Raw genomic sequence first — 20,683 nt, 5'->3', positions numbered from 1 at the left:
ACCAGTTGCTCCAGTTAAATCTGTAAACTGGCGGCACAGAGATGCTGCAGCAGTGAGAATCTTCTGTCTCCCTGTTGAACACCTGGATCGTGTCGATGTGAGGGAATCTCCCTGCAGTCGTGATAAATGCGGCTCCAGGTCTTGCGGCTCTGAGTGATAAGTGTCTGAATCGTGGCCGTTTATTATCTGCAGGTAGTTTCCATTAGCGTGTAATTCTGGCGATAGCGTAGCCGGCCGGTAACAAAGGGCCGAAAGCATCCATTAATCAGGACTGATGGGGCACGGCCATGCATGTGGAGCCTGAAAATGAATTTTTAATGATCTATCTGAGCGTGATGGATCTCATGTGTTAACGTGTCGCATTAGGCGAGCTGAGGTGAGGCGCCGCTTTGTTCTGAGATATTGAATCTCCAAACATCTCCATCTCCGCTCCCAGCTTACGGCCGGCTGCTCTGCCGCTCTCCGACTCTCCAGACGGTAACCTGATGCTGCAGCGGCCGGCGGTTTGGAGGAAATGGCTGCTGTCGCCCTGTGACCTGCAGAGCTTCTCATCAGGGATGATCTGTTTTCATTTCAAAGCAGAAAAACCACCAGCTGCAGATCTGACACATGCTAGGAATAATCTACGATTCCTTATGAAAATATTCTCATATTCAGCCATTTTCTTTACACTTGGTCACTTTACAACAAATTTCAGTAGATATTATGTTGTAGAAAGATTTTTTTGTATAATTTATTGTAAAAACAAAGTAAACAATGAAAACTTATAGCTGAAAAACATGAGCCGTGTTTCAATGTTTCAATGTTCGTATTTTGAAGTGTTGCTTTAGAAACGGCAAAATTTCTTAACTTTGTTTAGCTTTTCTGTTAAAGCGCTAAAGAGGAGACGGAAATGCTTTTGCTAAATAAGCTCTGATGTCGCGAACGCTGCCATCTGCTGGTGGATCTGTGCCTTACCAGAGGCATGAAGACGAGCAAAGACCAAGCTTCAGTTAGCTTAGCTTAGCTTATAGAATATAAAAAACATGCAGAGTCTCAAACTATGAGTTTGGTGACAAAATGTAAACAACTTCAAGTGGTATTAATGATTGGTGCAGATTTCTTCTTCACGTTGTTTGATCATAATTAAAATAATTTTAACTCAGTTGGCGAAGCACTGTTTCTGAAAAGGTTATCAGTCCTGAGGAATCACTGATTAGTTCACCTGAATTTTACCTGGTAACTTGCATTTAGTGACACTGGCTGCTGTAATTGGACAGCCAGTAATCAGTCTAAATCTTTACCAACATCGTGGTTTTCCTCTTATGTTTATATTGATATTTTTGTTTTAAGCTTGTGAAAATATTTTTGATTTTGTTTATAATAGAGGAAAAAGTTAAAGTTACTTGTTGCATTTTTCTTAGTTTCCAAAAGTTTGATGGAATTAAACCAGATGAACCTGAAAATCTTACATTTTTTGCTGTGTTTGTTACAATTTGTGCGTCTGAACCCTTTTCTGAGCTGTTTTCCTGCCTGATGAACTGTGTTTTAATCTTTCTGGCGGTGTGTGCGTTACTGTCTCCACTAACATGGCCGCCGCGGCGCGAATGGATCTGCATGTTTTGCTCTGAGCTGTCGCTCTGACAGCTGATGTTGCATTTTGGTCTCCCCTCTTTCCTCCTTTTTGATTTAATTTTGTGTTTGTAACAAACTGTGTGTCTGTTGTTTCTTTTTTCATTTGTAACCTGAATGAAATGAAAACGGGGGACAAGCAGGTTCATTCTATGTGCATGTGCTTTCCCTCTAGACTCTGGCTGCCCTAACGAGAAATTCGATAAATCTGCTTCCAAACCATCTTGCACAAGCTTTGCATGTCCACTCTGGTCCTGAGGAAATTAACAAGCGAATAGAGAGTGCCATCGACTTACGGAGTGGCGATAAGTTGAGAAGAGAGCATATCAAGCCTTTCTCACTGATGTTTAAAGACTCCAGCCTGGAAGAGAAGGTAGCTGGGGTTTGAGATAGATCCATGTTTTCTCCTCTCTCTCCCTCCTCACACCTACTTTTGAGATTTCTAAAAACCAAAAAATGACACCAATTGTATTAAATCATGAGTAAGCTAAAGGCACTTCCATTGGGTTTACTGCCTTTATTAGTGTCTCCATTTTTACACGAATCCCTGAAGGCTAATGAAACGAGGACAGCCGTCACATTTTGTAGTTTAAAAATTGGGATTAAAATAAATAAATCTGTCGTCTGAGGTGTGCCATCAGTAATCTTTGTTCTGTTATTGAAAGTGGTCGATTTTTAGTAAAAAAGAACAAATTAAGTATTTCACTAATGACTAAACAAATTCAATCATCTTTTTCTGAACTTTGAGAACCACTAACAAATATTAATCTGTAAAAATGAAATTAAATTGTTTCTTTATTCCAAATAAATCGAAAGAAAAACAAAAAGCTGGAGAAGCTTCTCTTTGAAGGAAGTTATTTCCAAACTAAGATATTTTAGCTTAAATTTAGTTTTGTTTAGGTCAGAATTTGTTAGAATAAAATAATACATTTGCGAGTTTAGTGGCACACTTTGGACTCCATACAGAAAAATTGGTCTGTAAAAATTCACCCCAATAAAATCCAGATTTTCTGAGTTTTCCTTTTTATTTTAGGGTCACCTAAAAATGATGACTCATGTTTTAACTTTAATAATTAGACAAGTTTTGTTTTCTTTACCACAGCATAGTGACCCCCTTCAGTTTACTCATGACCAAACACTCGCCCCATGGAACTATGGGAAATTTTACTGTGGAATAAATTGACCAGCTCAGCTTCATTTTTATATTATTTTTATTTTTTCTCCTGTTTTATCTTTTGATCACTGCATTCAGTAAAAAAAATAAAAAACCATCATCCTTGTCTAAAACAATCTTTATATTCAAATCCTGAACGTTTGAAACTGATTTTTATTAAAAGTGTGATTAATAACCAGTCTGTGGATGGTGATTTAAAAAAATAATACATTTCTGAATATCTTCAGCAATAAGCTACTGGTAATTTGTAGTTATTCTGACTTGAGTAAATTTTTCATTTGTAATTATTAAATTCAGGACATTAATGATTAAAATGCTAATAGATTATAATCAGTTTGTTTATTGTACAGTTTTTAAATAGACAGCTGTTTTATCAGGAAAATCATCAGTATATTGATTATCTAACGTTGTCATTGTGATTCTGTGCTCATAAATCGTTATCATGAAGAATTAAAGTGTAAATAAAAAGTATGAATGCTCTTTTCTTTGCTGAATGCAGTCTCCTTTTGCACATCTTTTTTTATATTTTCCCGTTTTGTTTTTGTTGCTGTTGAGTTCATATTGGCTTCCATACTTGTGTTTTATCACCAACCCCCAAAACGACCTTAATTTAAACACTTTTATTTTGTTTATCTGATTAACTGTAAACCTCAGTAAATGTGCAGTGATTTGGTGTTGGCCTCCCTTCATCCTTCTTTATAATTTATTTATTTATTTTTTCTTTAATTTTGTTTATTTGCCAAAGTTGTGACCGAACGTGAAGCATCCTCTTGCTAATTTCCCAGCACCCTTAAAGAAAGAGACGGAGAGGTTCGGGGCAGCAGGCGTCCCTGGGGTGGAATGGGGCAAATAATCTTAGCCACCCTGTGCTAGCTACCTAGCTTCGCTCAGCAACGGCTAACGGACAGATTTACCTTCCTCATTGTTTACACATTTGTCTGAAGTTTAAAACTGGCATTTTTTGTTTTAGCAGAAAAATTAAGTATATTATTATTTGGCAGTTTTGCAAAGAAATAAGTTTTTTTTTTTAGATTTTCTTTGTTAAAGTTTAGCTGTGGTTAATTAGCTTAGCTAGCGATTTTTAAAAAAATGTTCCTCATAGGTTTTTTTTGGTGCTAATTTTATCTACATTTAGTAAGATTATATTTATCAGTCATCGGCCCTAGTAGCAAAATAAATGCATTATTTTTAGATTTAGTAAATGTATAGATCCATGTAGTTGTTTCTGCTACTAGCTTAAAGAAAAATGTTTGAGTCTTATATACAGAAATAGCCACATTTATCAAATACCGAATACAAAATCTGAATCAACAGAAAATAAATGTTCTGTTCCTGTTTAGTTTATTACTGTTTGACAAAATACAACAAGTAAAGAAGGCAAAACATAAAAGGCACCAAATTAATGTCTTTGCTTTTTTAGCTCTTTAATTTTTAGTTGCTAATTAGAAGGGCAGTAGAAACATGTAATAAACATATTTTTGTGAATCTTGCTTTAGTTTCAGGTTGAGGGTTTATTTTCGCCCAGCACTCTCTGTTGGCGTCTCGGCTAACATCTGAATGCTCACAGCTAGCGTCGTGTTTGTCAGCTTCGCACCTTCCCCAGGACCCCGGCTAACCCACCGGCTCCTGTCTCTCTCTAACGCTTGTGGTCGACCGGGTCGCATGCGTCTGTGGCAGTGCATCCATGCGTTTGGCGCATTTTGACTCGTCCAGTCCTCTCTGTGTGTCTGAAAACCTGTTTCTCCCCTCACCTCCTCTTCCTCCTCCTTTTCTCTTGGTCTTCGTCTCTCTGTCCCTGTGCAGTACTCACAGATGAGGGACGAGGTTTTCAAGTCCAACCTGGTCTGCGCCTTCATCGTGCTCATCTTCATCACAGCTATTCAAAGCCTGCTTCCCTCTGCCAGGTAAGGGACGTCAACAAACCAGCAGTTTCCACAAAAACAAACAAATGACGTCGATAAACCGATAAGACTCAGAAACAACAACACCGTAAAAATCAAACTGGATAATTATCCTACCCTGATAAAAAAAAACTGTCAAATTTATCTTAAAAATTGTAAAATCTGCAACGCCGAATTAGGGACAGTAAATTTCCACCATAAAATCATGGAAATTTATGAGTTTCAAAAGTAAAACATTTTCAACTTTTGGAAGTCAGAAATTTTGACATTTATTGTCGAAAATTTCAGAGATTAACCTAAACAATTTAGCAAATTTTAAACTTTTGAAGCTCAAATTAAGCGTTGGAGTTTTCAATCATGCAAAAAAAAAAAAAGAAAAAAAAATCAGATTTCAGTCTTCAGGTATTTTTCTGTGTCATTTCCAGACAGAGCAGCTCATTTAGCAGCTCAGGACACCTGCAGAAAATGGGTTGAGATTCTGGAACGTGGTTTTATTTCCCCCTTTTTATCTGACCCTCAGAGGATTCTCATGTTCTGACCCTCAGAGGGATTCTCATGTTCTGACCCTCAGGGATTCTCATGTTCTGACCCTCAGGGATTCTCATGTTCTGACCCTCAGAGGGATTCTCATGTTCTGACCCTCAGAGGGATTCTCATGTTCTGACCCTCAGAGGGATTCTCATGTTCTGACCCTCAGAGGGATTCTCATGTTCTGACCCTCAGAGAGATTCTCATGTTCTGAAGTTAAAACTTGTAGGCGTTTCTTCAGGTGTGACCCTCTTAAAGGGTTTGAAATAACCAGTATTTATTTTAGTTACATCTGTTTCCGTGCAGAATGGTGACGATGGTGATCCAGTTCTCCGTCCTCATCGTTCTCCACTCCTGCCTGGTTCTGGTCACGACGGCGGAGGACTACAAGTGTCTGCCTCTGGTTCTGAGGAAGGCTTGCTGCTGGATCAACGAGACGTACGCAGCGCGAAACGTCATCGTCTTCGTCTCCATCCTGATCAACTTCCTCGCTGCGATGATCAACATCGTAAGAGTCACTAAGAAGAAAAGGAAATGTTTATTTCTTCCGCTCTAGCTTTGAGATTTTCCACGTCTGACAAAGATTTTATTTCCACCATCGACTGTTTGCCTGTAAGACACAAATTGTGTCTTTTGATATAAAAGGTTTTCTGGGTTTTCTGCAGTCAAATGTCTGCAGGTTGCAACTTTTCATTCAAACACTGTTATTATAATGAACAAATGATAAAACTCATGTTTAAAGATGGTTACTTTATTCTATTCTTAATAGAAATATCAATCCTAGATTAGCCATTCTATGTCTGTAAATGATATTTAGCTTAATGAGCACAATAATTAACATAAAAACTTTTTTTTTAAACAACATTTTTTAGTGTTTTAATTGAAACATTAATGAATTTTAAATTCATACAGATTTGGCAAAAATTTGACATTTTTAAATAATATGAAAAATTCTGCTGAATTTAGACGTAGTCAAAGTCTCAGAAAGAGAAGGACTGCAGGATTTACAAGTTGCCGTTTGTTTTCTCCTGGATGTTTGACACAAATATTCAGTGATTTCTGTAGCTGAAGGAGGCGGACGGCAGCGGAAACTAAAACGATTTGTTTGGATTTAAACCAGTATGTTTAATAAAAGAGTGTTAGCAACATTCTGGCAACTTATGGAATAAAATCTCAAGTTCTCAATGTGTGAGAACGAGACAAGAACAAGTCCAAAGGTCGGTCAAAAAATTATCCAAAACCAGTCCACAGTTCAACATGCAGCATTAAGATATTATTAGTTTATACATTATGTATCCAAATTAGCTTCATTACTGAAAACTAGATGATGGAAAAGTGCTTCCAGTGTGATTCCTGGTATGTGTTAAATATGCATCAACAGGCATTAGTGGTAGACATTCAACACCTTGATATTAAAAACAAGACTCGCATTGGAAAGTAGAAACACCATCATGACTCAAAAACACACAGACCTGAATTAAGCAGGTAGAGGTGGAAATAAATTTATGGTTGGAAATCAGAACCATCGATCTGTTCTGATCAACGGTTCATCTGCAAGTGAATCAAAAACATTTAGTAAATATCGACCCTAATGAGCAGAATGACTGAGATTTCTCCTCGTTTTCAGCTGATCTGAGTAATTTTGCTCGCTGAAATGATCCGTCCTGTTTGTGTCTCTGCCAGCTGTGGTGCGACTTCGACAAGTCCAACACCTTCAGGAACCAGACGTACCACGAGTCTGCCTCCATCCCGGACATCTGCTTCTACCCAGAGGTACCAACGAGACGAGCTGTCGGTTCTGCGGCCCGGTCCGTCTGTTGCGCTTTCTCACCTCTGCGTCAGCGATGAATTAAACGTGGCGGACAGCCGCCGCGTCCCACAGGGAGGTCCCGCCTGGGACGCGGCGGCGGCGCCATCAGGGCGTCACGTGGAAAACATCCGTCATGTTGTTTTGCCCTCACAGTTTGCAGCTGATTGATGGAGCCAATAAGGAGGCTGGTTTTTACCGCCGCAGGCTCGGCTGAGTCATGTTGTTGCATGTATACATCATAAACTTATTTCCTCCTCAGGCTCCGCAGGTAAGACCTGCTCTGTGCACACACTGCATCTATTTTTAGCTGCAGACAAATAAGAAAATACTGGATATTGGATTTAATATTTCATAAGCAGGCAAAGCAGAAACTTATCAAATAAAGGGCAGTTTAGTAGTTTTGGTTTATTACGGCTCAGCAGGGGGTTGTGCTGTGTGGCCAGAGGAACTGGGGATTCGATCCGGAGCTCATAAAGTTATTTTAGTTTGTGCCCAGAGTTCACATTAATAACAGAAAACTTATGAGACAAACTGGGAGGTTTAGTTTATATGCAGAAAGTTTAAAATGATCTTCAGTCCAATTTTAGGTTCAGGAATCTGAAGACCTAAAAACAAAAAAAAACCTCCAGAGGATTGTGTCTGCATTATAATCCTCACAGCAGTAATCTGGATTATTTGTGTAATGTTGTTTTGACTCCTAGTGGCTGCCTGTGGTATTACAGTTTTCCTGCTAAAACTACAGATTAACTCAAACCTAATGAACTATTATGAACCAATTATTATTAAATGGTTTGTTTTAAGGTGAGAAATGAAGATATTTAAATAAAACCTCTTTATAATTGATCAACTGTACGCTGATAAACTGTAAATATTCTCCAGTCTGTTATATTTGGTCATTAAAAATGTTTTGAAAAATGCTCAGAAATAAAACATTAATTATTAACAGAAACCTTAATTTTTTATATATTTTAAACACAAAAGACCATTCATAAATAATTTATCCACAAATTTCCAGGATGTTAGATAAACTGTTGGTTGTTGGGTTAATAATTAATTGTCTAATTAGTCATGCTGATCTAATTATTAGCTGGTTATTAAAGTATTATTAGCTGTAATAAATGTTAATTGAGGAGGAATAATTTAATTCATAACTAACTAATAACTACTCATAATTACAAGATATTCCTCATTAATAGTTATTAATTATCAGGGTAAACAGTTTATAGTTTGGTAAAGAATAATAATTCTATGTTACATAAATAACCGTTAATTCAGCTCCAGTTTTAGTTTTCCCCTCATCATGTAACTAAAATATGTCATGATTTCATGCATGTTTTAAATTTCATGCATAATGTTTTAAATTTCATGCATGTTTTAAATTTCATGCATAATGTTTTAAAGTTTGTCTCCTACAGTAAATAAAGTCCATGTTTGATTTATATTGTGATTGAAATTATAAACAAATATTCTGTATTTTTCTAGTATTTTTATTCAGAGGAGCAACAAACTTGCTTAATTCTGGTTAATGTTTACTTTGTGATTATGAAGTGATGACCTGATCAGGTGTTTCCTCGTTCGTTTTACTTTATTTATTAACATATGATTAATATTTTATTAGTTTTCTCCTTTGTTCCTGATAATCTCATTAACTGAAACAAAATGATGAAGAAACGTGTAATTATTATGAGTATTTAGCAAATCCAGATTAGTTTTATTTCCTTATTATTTTTACTTAATTATTACATAAATAAATCTGATAATTAGCTGCTTGGAGGATTAAATTATTTATAGTAATTAGTTTAGTCTGTAATTCATCTGAAACCAGCTGTTAGCTCGTTAATATTTACATTAAATCAACTATAAATTGAATGATAATCTGAACTTCACCAGTTTATTTCCTCAGTTTTTGCCCTCAGTGCTGTGACTCTCTGCATCCTGGCTGAATTTGGTCGGATGTTTGCGTTGGCGCCCCCTGCTGTCCCGCCTGCTGGGATCATGGATGTGCATCTAATCGCTGGTTTGTTTGGTTGGCAGTACTTCGTGTTCACGGGCGTCCTGGCCATGGTCACCTGCGCCGTGTTCCTGCGGCTCAACTCGGTGCTGAAGCTGGCCGTGCTGCTGCTGATGATCGCCATCTACTCCCTGCTGACCGAGGCCTTCTACACCTCGCTGTTTGTGCGCTACGACACGGTGCACCACAACACGGAGTGAGTCGTCTGCACAGCGTTTTCTCATCGCATGGCGGCCATGTTGGATGCCTCACCTCATTTGGTTCTGAGTTTACATTTCGTCTTCACATCCACCTGAAAGATCCACATGTCTGCAAATGTACAAAATATGAATCTCTCAGGGTTTTTATTGATCATATTTGATATTTACTGTAATAAAATTAAAGCAGAAATGTGAAAAACCAGCAGAGTTTGAAGTTTCCAGGCTCATGATAACTCAGGAGCTGGATTAAAATCCTGGAGTTGTTTTTACGTGAAAAGTGAAAAACAAAGGCAGCCTGGATTAATGTCCTGTAAAATCTTTACATTTCTGATATTTAAAGGTTTATTTCTACCATTAGGTAGATTTAGTTTCAGTGAAATGAGTCAGATTTCTTGCCAAACAGGAAATTTGAATATAAATATGACATGATTAAAAGTGGACTTTAAGATATCAGAAACCATAAAACCAATTAAATAAAAACCCATTAACAGTTTCCTGATTAGTGTGGCCAGCTCCAGTCCTCATCACCTCGACCCAGAGTCGGGATAGTTTCTGTTAAATGTCCTTTAAATGTGTAAAACGTCTCCAGGCAGAAACATGAAGATGATTTCTGCAGAAATGTTTTCACATCTGAAACAAAAAGCACAGAAGAGGATCATGAATTTAATTTGATTCCTTTTGTTTTCTTATCTGGTCTCCAGGACCAGAGGAGCGTTCTGCTCTCTGTCAGCTTCGGCTGTTTTGTTTTCGCAGATGTTTTCTTGTCATTTGTGTGGCAGCTGAAGCGTGACGTTAAAACCTCCACGGATTCAACAATGCATAAAAACTCAGAGTCTCAGACCTGATTCCTGTTTTCAGCCAGTAAACTGGGTTAAAAACTCTCTATTAGTTTGCGTTTCTGAGCTGATGATCCTCAGAGGGAAACAAACATGTCGTCTCAGGTTTTTTCATAAGATCAGATTCCTCTCCTGTGCGTATCAGTTTATAACTTTACATAAAGTGAGTGGTTTCTCTTCCAAAGTTTCTCTTTGATGGGATTTTGTTGCATGACTTTAATCTTTTAGTAGATTAAACTACAACGTGACATTTTAATGTCTTCTGCCTGATATTTCCTGCAGAGTGTAATGAAATCAGAATAAGCATCTTATTTTCTTCTTCTCCTCCCATCAGAAACTTCCTGGGAACCAAAGAGACGTCTCTGCTGCTGATGGCCATGTTCCTCCTCGCCGTGTTTTACCACGGCCAGCAGGTAAAACCATCACTTCCAAAACACAAACTCTGCTCTTTTTCAGTTCAGTTTGTTTTATGACAGGAATATGAAACAAGTTATCTCAGTTTATTTAATCAAAGTTAACTAAGTACAGCTTATTATTCAGATTAGATTAAAAGGTTTCTTTCTAAGGAAGCCCAGCAGGCTCATTCCTCCTGACGAAGCGACAGGAGACAGTCGGTTGTGTCGAGTCCTTGACTTGACAGAAATCCCTCATATCAAACATGCATGAAGCGACAGTGGAGAGGAAAACCAGGAGGGAACCTGCATCATGTCAGCTGATGGCGTCCTGCAGGAGGAGCCTCAGCCAATCAGAACGCCAGACCAGGTGCATCTGAGAAAACAGAAAGTTAGCAGTTTAATTCACTAAAGAAGTTGTGAGTTGAGCCGATGGCAGCAGAACTCCAGAAACCGATCAGGACGACCTGAACGGTTTCGCTCACCGCGATGGAAATGAAACAGGAAGTCATGTTTACGCTTCTTAAAAAGAGTTTAAGGAACAAAGATTCACTTCATCCAGTGGAACAAAATGAAAGCCTGAAGCGACGCTGAAGCAGTTAAAGACTTGATTCCCTCAGCAGGAGGCCTGAAGAAGTGATTACACTGATGATGCTTTAATGAAGCTGCAGAGCAGAATCGGTCCATCGGGTTCCTGGTGGTTCCTGGTGGTTCTGCTGCTTCGTTTCAGGTCCAGCTTCCAGGTGCCGCCAACCAAATTAAAGTCAGTCGATTCATTTCCCTTTCAGACAAACATCTCCTGCTGCGCTGCAGCTAATTGGAAAGAGGAAAAAGCTTCATCATGCCACAAATTAGCAGATCTACCAGACCATTAAATTAAAAAGCATAAAGTAATCTAACACACTTTTCTCACAATTAAAAGTTGGAACGTTGTATCAGAAAAGATTTATTCCTCCTGGATGTGGCAGTAGAGTTTAACCGCAGGTCTCAGTCTGAGCACATGTAGCGTTATTACATGATTATTACACAATTATTACATAATTATTACATAATTACATGTGATTAGAAAATAACTGAACATTTAGTTTGGTTAGAAATGAAAGAGAAACTGATCAGGTGAATAAATCCACTAATCAATGATGACGGCTAACAGCCAATAAAAACATAGATATTTATTTTATTTGCTATAGAATTACTTCTAATCGTTGAACACAGAAATGTCTGCCATCTAAATCATCACATTTTGTTCAGACGTTGATGTCTTTCTGGTCTGGAGAAATCAGCACATTTTAGCCTCAGGATCATTTCATAACTATGAATAATAGTAAATGTTTCCAGCTTCTTTCCTCTGAGTCGTGCTGCGATTTCTGCGTTTTAGTTTTACTTGAGTAAAACATGTTTTTGTATTTCTACCCTCCGGTTTTTGGTTTTCTGTCTCTGGTTCACTGATCACATTTTCTGAAGCATGTTTTGTTTCCCGGTTTGTAAGTTGAACCGTTTCCCTGAGCAGCAGTTTGTCTGTAAATCGTTCAGGTACAGAATCGTCTTCCTGGATATTTTGGTGTAACCATGACGACGGCGTTTTATCTTCACGCCGTAAACAGAACGATCCGGCTCATTTCGCCGGGCCGATGCGCTCCATGATCCACTCTGCGCTGATGGAGTCCGGCTCCGCGGCCGGGAGGAAACGGTCGTCGCCCCGCTGCTTTCATGCTCTCTCTATGGCAACCTTTGATCATGCAGCGGGGCGGCTCAGCGCCGGCTGGAGGACTGGACCCGTCACGTAATTGAAGGTCTTTTGTGGCCTCATGAAAGTAGAAAGCAGCCGCATTTGAAGCCATACAGCATCGATTTTCTCTGGGTCAATTCGATCACTTGTTTGGGAAGCAGGAGACAATGACAGCTCTCAGCGCCAGGCCTGCGACTCGCCGCTCGGAAACGGCGCCGCATCAGGAGGAGACGCTCTGAGACGGCGCCGCATCAGGAGGAGACGCTCGGAGACGCTGCCTCATCAGGAGGAGATGCTCTGAGACGCTGCCTCATCAGGAGGAGATGCTCTGAGACGGCGCTGCATCAGGAGGAGATGCTCTGAGACGGCGCCGCATCAGGAGGAGCGGAGGAGACGCTCTGAGTCGCCGCCGCATCAGGAGGAGACGCTCTGAGAGCTCTTTGCTCAGCGTCCAGTTGGAGCATCAACCTGTCGGACACATGCAGAGCTACTGTCCTTCAACTCTACATGTTTTCTTCGCAGGACTCTGCAGAGCTCAGCTTAGGGTTAACCTCTGACCTCTAACTAGTGTCTATCACTAAATTACAGCCCAAGATCTAAAATTCATGAATGAACGGTTTTACAGCCAAAAATTCCCTTAAATCCATTCAAACTGAGAAAAATGTCAATTTAGTTACAAATTAACAACAAACTAAACATTTCACTGGGATTAAATCCAGTTGGTTCTAATCTGAGTTCTTTGGAAATGCAGAATTAGACTTTCAGCCAATCAGATTTAAAGTTATTTCAAATAAAAGTAAATCAGTAATAGTGCATCTTATTCTGCATGAAGGATTTTTTCCAAACATCCAAGAGACTCTTATGACTTCATTTGGATTAATGACATTTACAGTCAGTTTCACTGTTGACAGTGTGGAGTGAATTTTATTCTGTTAAATTAACAGGAGCTCTGAGGTCTGCCGCCGCCGCTGTCTGCAGAAGCATCGTTGCTGCTCTGTAATTAGTTTGATGATTTTTATGTTTTTGTTGTTGGAAACGCGCCGTCCTGCTGCTGATTGTGGAAAAGCTGCTCTGCCTCTCAGGGCCGTGTTGAAGGGACACTCGAGTGATTCTGTTTGTGAGGAGATTAAAGCCTTTTCCTTCACAACCAGCTTCACTTACAGGCTCTTAGCTTTGATTTGCTCCTTGAGAAATCTGAGACTTGCTGTTAATGTCTGAGGAGAACGGCTGTTTGCTGATCCTAGTGCAGGTAGAAATGTTTTTAAACTGATCCTCTTTCTGATGGAGGCAAACAAATGGAGAAATGTTGGAGATCCTGCTTGAAGATATTCCCACATCTTCTGGATGTTTCATTCGTTCTGGATTCTGCAGGTAGCTTTTATTTCCAGGCCGATAAAGACCCAATCAGCTAACTGCCACTTTAAAGCATTTATTATTTATTTGCACAGCTGCTCCTGGAGTCTGTGGCTCCGTGTTTGGTCCAACAAATTAACTGGCAGTAAAGATTGTCTCCAACATGTCGTCCTGTTCGCTCACTTGTCCTTCGTCTGAAATGAAGAGACGTTAGTCAGGCGGTGAACGTCTCTGGAGCAGCAGATGGTTGTGACCAGGTGGGAGATGGTTCTGCTGACACCGTCCATCACACCAACCTGTTTATTTGTAACTTTAATAAACCACTGGCTACATTTTACATTAAAAAGCAAAAATCTGGATAGTAAATCAAGGCTTCCTTCTCTGTGAATATCGCTCAACTAATCAGCAAAGTCACAGTTTAGAAATAAAGCGGCCATTTTGGGAAAAGAGTTTTCCTTACTGACATCGTTCCAGCTGAGACGGCCATGAAGGCTGAGCTTCATCAGCCTTTGATTTATAAATAATAATAGTTTTATATAGATTTTAACATGTTAAAGAAGAAGTTAATATTTTTTTTTACATACAGAAGATCGGGCCGGAACCTTTATACTCGCTTGTTTCTGGTACGCCTGTAAAACTGACGCACATTTGATCGTTTCTCTCTGGCTTTAGTTTCTGCTTCCACTGATCTGATTGGACGCTGTAAAAAACTGTTGTTGTGTTGAAGTTGTGCTAACAGGAGCAGCTAGCCTGTCAGTGAAGCTACGCTAACCTAAAATAGCATCTCAGTGCTAAACATGTAGCATCAGCGCAAGCGTGCAGTAACCGTAAGAACAGATTGAAAACAATAATTATCTTTGCTATTGAGCTCAAATAGTCGTTATAGTTAAATGTGATTAACTTGAATTTATGTATTTGTCGATGCTGAAATGTGGAACTTGATTTCCGGTGCAGGTTGCGTCAGCGGTTGGCTTCTCTTTCCAGTGGATGCAGCTTCACTCAGACTGGCTGAACGTTAATTGGACAGGAAACTGGAAGAAGTTTCTCTCCTGATTAGTCACTAATTGATTCCCTGATTAATCAGGCGCCTCAGAAGAAGAGCAGAAATCCTTCCAGGCTTATCGTCCTGCCCTGGAAATCATTTTTCAGCCTCACTGATGACTTTTCTCTTCCCTCCCTTCTGCAGGCGCACACCACTTGTTTGGCTCTAATTCATTCATGTGACTTTGTATTAATTGTTAATTCAGAAAAGCTAATTGAGTTGCCTCTTAAAATACTTCAGCTGCACAGCAGATTGATCGAATAGTCCTGCACTGCAAAGGTGATTAAATATTTTAATTTGCCTGCCTGTTGCTGTGAATTCAATCATCTCATTTATGTAACAGTTTGTCCTGAACTTCACTTCCAATCAGCTTTTTATGGAACAAATTCATCGGCTTTGGCGTCAGGAAGCTCAGGCCAACTTTGTTCTCTAAACTCCAGCAGCTGGAGGTTTATTTTTAACGGTCTGTAAAACATCTGCACACCGAAAAGAAGAAATCACTTTATTTTTCCGACATTAGCCTCGCATGAAGATTCCTTACTAATTAAAAGTTTTAGACTTGGATGAGAAAACAGATGAAATATTCGATGTTGACGCGCAGAAAGCAATCAGCAACGCAACTGTCAGTCTCCAATAGTTGAGAACAAAGTTTACTCAGATAGTTTAAGATGAGTTAGAATATCATTTAATGCTATAACTTCACATAAGTCATTATTTCACCTGGATGATGTGAGTGAAAATATAAAAATGTTGCTTTTTTAATAAGTGAGGACAGTTTTCAGTTTAATTTTAATTACCGTAAAAAATTAAAACAACTCAAATGAAGTTTAAGAACTTAAAAATAATCTTTATCTCATTAAATCAACTTGATATAATTTGATTTCTGACAAAAACAAGATAATAATCTAGTAGGCTTAAGTTAAGCCATGCTCTGTTTTACAGTGTAAAGCTGACCTGGTCTGAGGGGCCAAAGCAAAACCTAAAATAAAATAAAATAAAGCTTTTATTTTATTTTTTATTTCAAACAGATTAATAATTACATCAGTAACATTTTTATTATTTTTTTTCTAAAAACTGTTTTTCTGCTGTTTCTTATTGTCACTGTTTATTTTCCAAATGTAATAAATGTATGAAAGTTCATTCGCTGTAGAAAAAAGCTCTGAAGTTTCTTTAAAGTGACAGTTTTCCATGAGGATTCCTTCATTTTCCAGCCGTTTGTCACGTTGAGGTTTGTGCAGAGCAGTAGCACTCAGGCTGGATCTGTAGCGATTTCTGACCCGGTTTGTGGTTTCAGCTGGAGTACACGGCCCGGCTGGACTTCCTGTGGCGCGTCCAGGCCAAGGAGGAGATCAACGAGATGAAGGAGCTGCGGGAACACAACGAGAACATGCTGAGGAACATCCTGCCCAGCCACGTGGCGCGCCACTTCCTGGAGAAGGACCGCGACAACGAGGTCCGGCACACACCGACACGAACCGACGTAAACTGACATAAACCGACATGAACCGACGTAAACTGACATGAACCGACACGAACGGACACGAACCGACACGAACCGACACAAACAGACACAAACCGACGTAAACTGACACAAACCGACATGAACCGACGTAAACTGACATGAACCGACACGAACGGACACGAACCGACATGAACCGACACGAACGGACACGAACCGACACGAACCGACACAAACAGACACAAACCGACGTGAGGGAGAATATTGAAACATTTATTTATAATAATAATTTTAATAGCAGCACAAACGGAAAATTTTTGCAGTCACTGCTCGAATTTCTGAAAATAAAAGTGGATAGAAAGTCAGAAAAGTAAAAACTAAACGTAGCAACAAAGTCTGTAACAGAGCTTCTTTCATCCTGACTTAACTGGGACTTTAACTGGGACTTTAACTGGAGCTGTGTGTTTGAGAACAAGCAACAAACACTCCGGATCGGTTTGGAGTAAAATAATCCATGACCAAACCACCAAAATCATGTTTATCTGAGACATAAATGCTGTAGAAACGTTTCTGCTGAGCTGCAGGGATTAAAGTTTTATCTCACTTTTCATTGTTACGGATGATTTTATGTAAAATATTCCTTAACTGGGTTTCTTCTTGTTTTTACCAGGGGTTCAGGTAATTATGGGAAGAGCTTTGCGATTCTAATGACCAACAAATCTACAGCTACAATATTTCATTCTGGAACAAAGCTAAAAAAAACATTTGTTAATAGGACAAGTGAGGATAATTAAACTACGGCATCTCGTTTGAATAGTTTCCCTTTAATGAGCTGCCAGGTGAGATGAATGTTGGTGGGAAACGCTCCATCAGCAGAGGGAGAAGCTTCCCTACACCTCCAACCAGGTGATCTGCAGATCCAGTTGCCTGGTTCTGTTGGATGGAAGCCTGTGCAGAGGGCTTTCTGGCAGGTGACTCGTCGTCAGGTGAGTTCAGGTAGCCGACCTCGTCTCCCTCCGCTCCTCGTCATGAAGGAGGGGATTACAGCGTTTTGGCTCCTCATCAGGCGCTGCAGCATCAATCAGGCTGTTTATTGTTCTGGGATTTAGGCTCCGCTGCAGCAGAACGCCATGAAGACGTCTGGAGCCTGATTAAGGACATTTCAGTTTGGCTAACCGCTGATTACGCAGACGTTTCATAGTTACAGGCCGTAGCAACAAGGCAAAGCAGTTTAATCCAAGTCAGATCTGGATTATTATTATTACTCAACTTTCTGACTTATTATTTGGTCCCAAGCAGAAAAACTTCCTGGTAACTTTTGCCGTGTCCTAATCAATCCTTATTAAAGTCTTTCAAAGCTGTTCTTTGGACTTCAGAGATTTTTAAGTTTTTTTGTTGCTGTTGTCATGGAGACGTTTTGCGGAGAGATTGCTATTTATGGTTAGCAATGCTAACTGTCTTTATTACTAACTTAAATTTCTGAACACAGATTAATTTTCCCTCTGCGTGTCATTTTATTTCAAACTAATAAACTCCTGTTTTCACAAACTGCTTTCTAACACACACAGTGTGACGTCACCTCTGCTCCGAAATAGAAACAATGGCAGGTCACAGCAGGAAACCCTAGGAAATATTGTGAAGACTGTTTATATTCCTTAAGAGATATAAAATGACAAAAACATTTCTTGACAGGTTATAGATTTGATCATAAATCTCTGCTGGTCGGATCAATGGAACCATTTATTTTTCAGACAGGATCCAACCCATAAATTATTCCTCTGTGACATCTAGTGTGTGTTGATATGCTGTGATTAGTGGTGAAAACAAGACCGAGTGACATTTTTACCCATGAAACTAAAATTCATAACTTTTATCTCTAAAGTCGGAATAAACAGCAGAGCTTAAAAACGACTGTAAATATTTGGTGTCTGGTTTTCCTCCGCCTCTCCCTCCACCTCTGATGCTTTCCACCAAATATCCGAAGCCCAGAGAGTTAAACGTACTAAAGAGGCTTCAGCGGCAGGACTGAACCCCGACTGAACCTTAAAACGCTGCCTGACGTTCAGCGCAGCAACGCAGCACAAGACCAAGAAATTCAATTAGTTCAACTTTAACCAAGTTTCCCTTCTGAAGTTTGGACGTTTGCTGAGCTCATTAGCTGCACACAAAGCCGCTGAGGAAGCTCCATTCAGGTCAGAGGCCCGTTTTCACAACTGTGTAATTACATTAAGACCTGAGCAGCCTGCGGACAGACGGAGCTTCTCCTGAATTATTAACTTGAAATGTTGAACTGCGGATGGACGTTAATGTTTATCACCCTATTATTACAATACCACCATAATGGCATGATGAATTACTGAATGTGACATTTGGGATGTAAGGATGTGCTGCTTCATGTCTGCAGACCTGCTGCCTGGTACGAGCTAACATTGCCCCCTGGTGGAGGGAAGGATGCACTGCACTGTTTCATTTATTAATCAGTGATTTTGAGGAGGATTTTCTGCTTGATGTGAGATCAGAGCAAATTATTTTATTCATGTGAGGATATAATGAAGCTCATCTGGTTTTTACTGGGTTTTAAAATGATTTACATCTCATTATAACGGATCCACACGGTCATTATTTCTTGAATACAAATGAAAACTAAATGGAAAATGTGTGACCACTGTTGTGTGTTGAAGAACGGCTGGGTGAAAACTTATCAGCAATTACTCTAGTTTGGTAATTGTTGCTGCCCATCAACCTGGGAAGATTTACAGAATTTACCAGGAAATTTACCCGAATCTCACTGAGGTGGAAAAAGATTTAGGGAAGCTGCTGAAGTTCCCAGATGTGCATCTTAAAGGTTAAAACAGGAACAGGAGTGAACAAGTCTGGGTTACTTGAGCAGGTGGAGGATTGGATACAGCAGCACCAATCATGAGGTTGGGTCTGAATGAACCAGTGGATTTCTGCAGACCAACATAAAGAAATTCTTCTGTCATTCTGAACCAGTTTGGAGAAAACAAAACACATCATGGCAACGGTCAAGCACTGTGCCTTGACCTTACAGTAATCCAAACATTTCTGCAGAACTACATGTATAACGCCTCATGATCTGGGCCTCAGCATGTTGAAGACTGTAAGTTTTTACGTTTGAGGCGTTTTGTGCTTTCCTGAAAAACAGTTAATGCTCTGAAGGGGAGACGGAAACAAACGGATAAATTCTGACCTAACAAACTTTTCATCCTGTGGTTGATTGGTGCCTTACCAGAGGCATGAAACTCCGAACTTCCAGTCTGGAGGGAAAAACTCTCAATTTTTCTGAGATGTGTGCTCCATGATAGTCCTTAACCTCTGCTTCCAGTTTACTGCAGCCGTACGTAGCCTCAACATGTGATGAATTCAAGCTTTGTTTATCCTGGTTGATTTTTCTTTTTGTGCCATTTTGAAAGTTCATTACATGCAGACACAGCCATAGTGAAGCCGTGTAAGTCAATAACAGGACAATGATCCTGAACACAAAGTCTAGACCTCAAACTGACTGAAATACTAAGAAAAAATTGTAATACGTTCGTGCATTACTTATATTTGTCTGTTCTCAACCGGTAATCCTTCGGCAGTGGCTGTATTTTCTCTGACGGGGTTAACGTCTCGTCTGCGCCGTGTTTTAACGTCTCGTTGTGTCGGTGTCTCCTCAGGAGCTGTACTCCCAGTCCTACGACTCGGTGGGCGTGATGTTCGCCTCCATCCCCGGCTTCGCCGACTTTTACTCCCAGACTGAGATGAACAACCAGGGAGTCGAGTGTCTGCGGCTGCTCAACGAAATCATCGCTGACTTCGACGAGGTGAGGCGCTGGAAGTTCAAACCATCTGTTAGGCTTAGTGAAACGTTCTGAGACGTAAACACCATCACTCATTCAGGATAAAAAATAAAACATGCATCCTGTTTTAGAAAATACTTCAAAAGCCATTAATCTCTCTGCAGAAATGACTGATTCTGTTTGCAGGTAATCAAAAACTAATTATTGCAGGTGGCAAAGAACCACCACAGGGATGGTAGCGGTTTCTGTGCTCCACTGCTTCCTGCTCTGCATCCACGCTGAAGATGCTAAAGTTTGGCAAAAATCTCAAAACTAGTTTTAGACGTTTAGCCTTTCTCTCCTGAACGGATTGAATTTAAATGTTTACTCCTCAGCAGTTTGTCCAGTGGCTGTTCTGGGTGCAGCTCGGTGTTGGACATCTGTCTCAGTTTACAGGGTCGCTGATGGTTCTGATGGATCTGATGGATCTGATGGTTCTGATGGATCTGATGGTTCTGATGGGTCTGATGGTTCTGATGGTTGATGGATCTGATGGGTCTGATGGTTCTGATGGATCTGATGGTTCTGATGGATCTGATGGTTCTGATGGGTCTGATGGTTGATGGTTCTGATGGGTCTGATGGATCTGATGGATCTGATTGTTCTGATGGATCTGATGATTCTGATGGGTCTGATGGATCTGATGGTTCTGATGGGTCTGATGGTTCTGATGGTTGATGGATCTGATGGGTCTGATGGTTCTGATGGATCTGATGGTTCTGATGGATCTGATGGTTCTGATGGGTCTGATGGTTCTGATGGTTGATGGATCTGATGGGTCTGATGGTTCTGATG

The 20,683-nt window shown here is 39.9% G+C and overlaps 1 protein-coding gene across 1 annotated transcript in view; it reads left to right on the top strand.

Moving 5' to 3' along the window:
* Positions 1 to 20,683, top strand: part of LOC106949201 (adenylate cyclase type 8-like) — a gene marked incomplete at its 5' end in the record, with an annotated part of 40,565 nt that overhangs the window by 5,805 nt on the left and 14,077 nt on the right. Inside the window, 8 exons of the mRNA XM_015035321.1 lie at positions 1,787 to 1,984; positions 4,589 to 4,689; positions 5,521 to 5,722; positions 6,898 to 6,987; positions 9,059 to 9,231; positions 10,406 to 10,484; positions 15,882 to 16,040; positions 19,727 to 19,873. Coding sequence (XP_014890807.1) covers positions 1,787 to 1,984; positions 4,589 to 4,689; positions 5,521 to 5,722; positions 6,898 to 6,987; positions 9,059 to 9,231; positions 10,406 to 10,484; positions 15,882 to 16,040; positions 19,727 to 19,873 — 1,149 coding nt within the window. The remainder of the gene's footprint in view (positions 1 to 1,786; positions 1,985 to 4,588; positions 4,690 to 5,520; positions 5,723 to 6,897; positions 6,988 to 9,058; positions 9,232 to 10,405; positions 10,485 to 15,881; positions 16,041 to 19,726; positions 19,874 to 20,683) is intronic.

This window comes from Poecilia latipinna, unplaced genomic scaffold (genome assembly GCF_001443285.1).
Source record: "Poecilia latipinna isolate Pla-1442-1.1 unplaced genomic scaffold, P_latipinna-1.0 Scaffold331, whole genome shotgun sequence".
Taxonomy (NCBI): domain Eukaryota; kingdom Metazoa; phylum Chordata; class Actinopteri; order Cyprinodontiformes; family Poeciliidae; genus Poecilia; species Poecilia latipinna.
The sequence above is the reverse complement of the archived record's forward strand: the minus strand, read 5'-3'. Positions and strand labels throughout refer to the sequence as shown.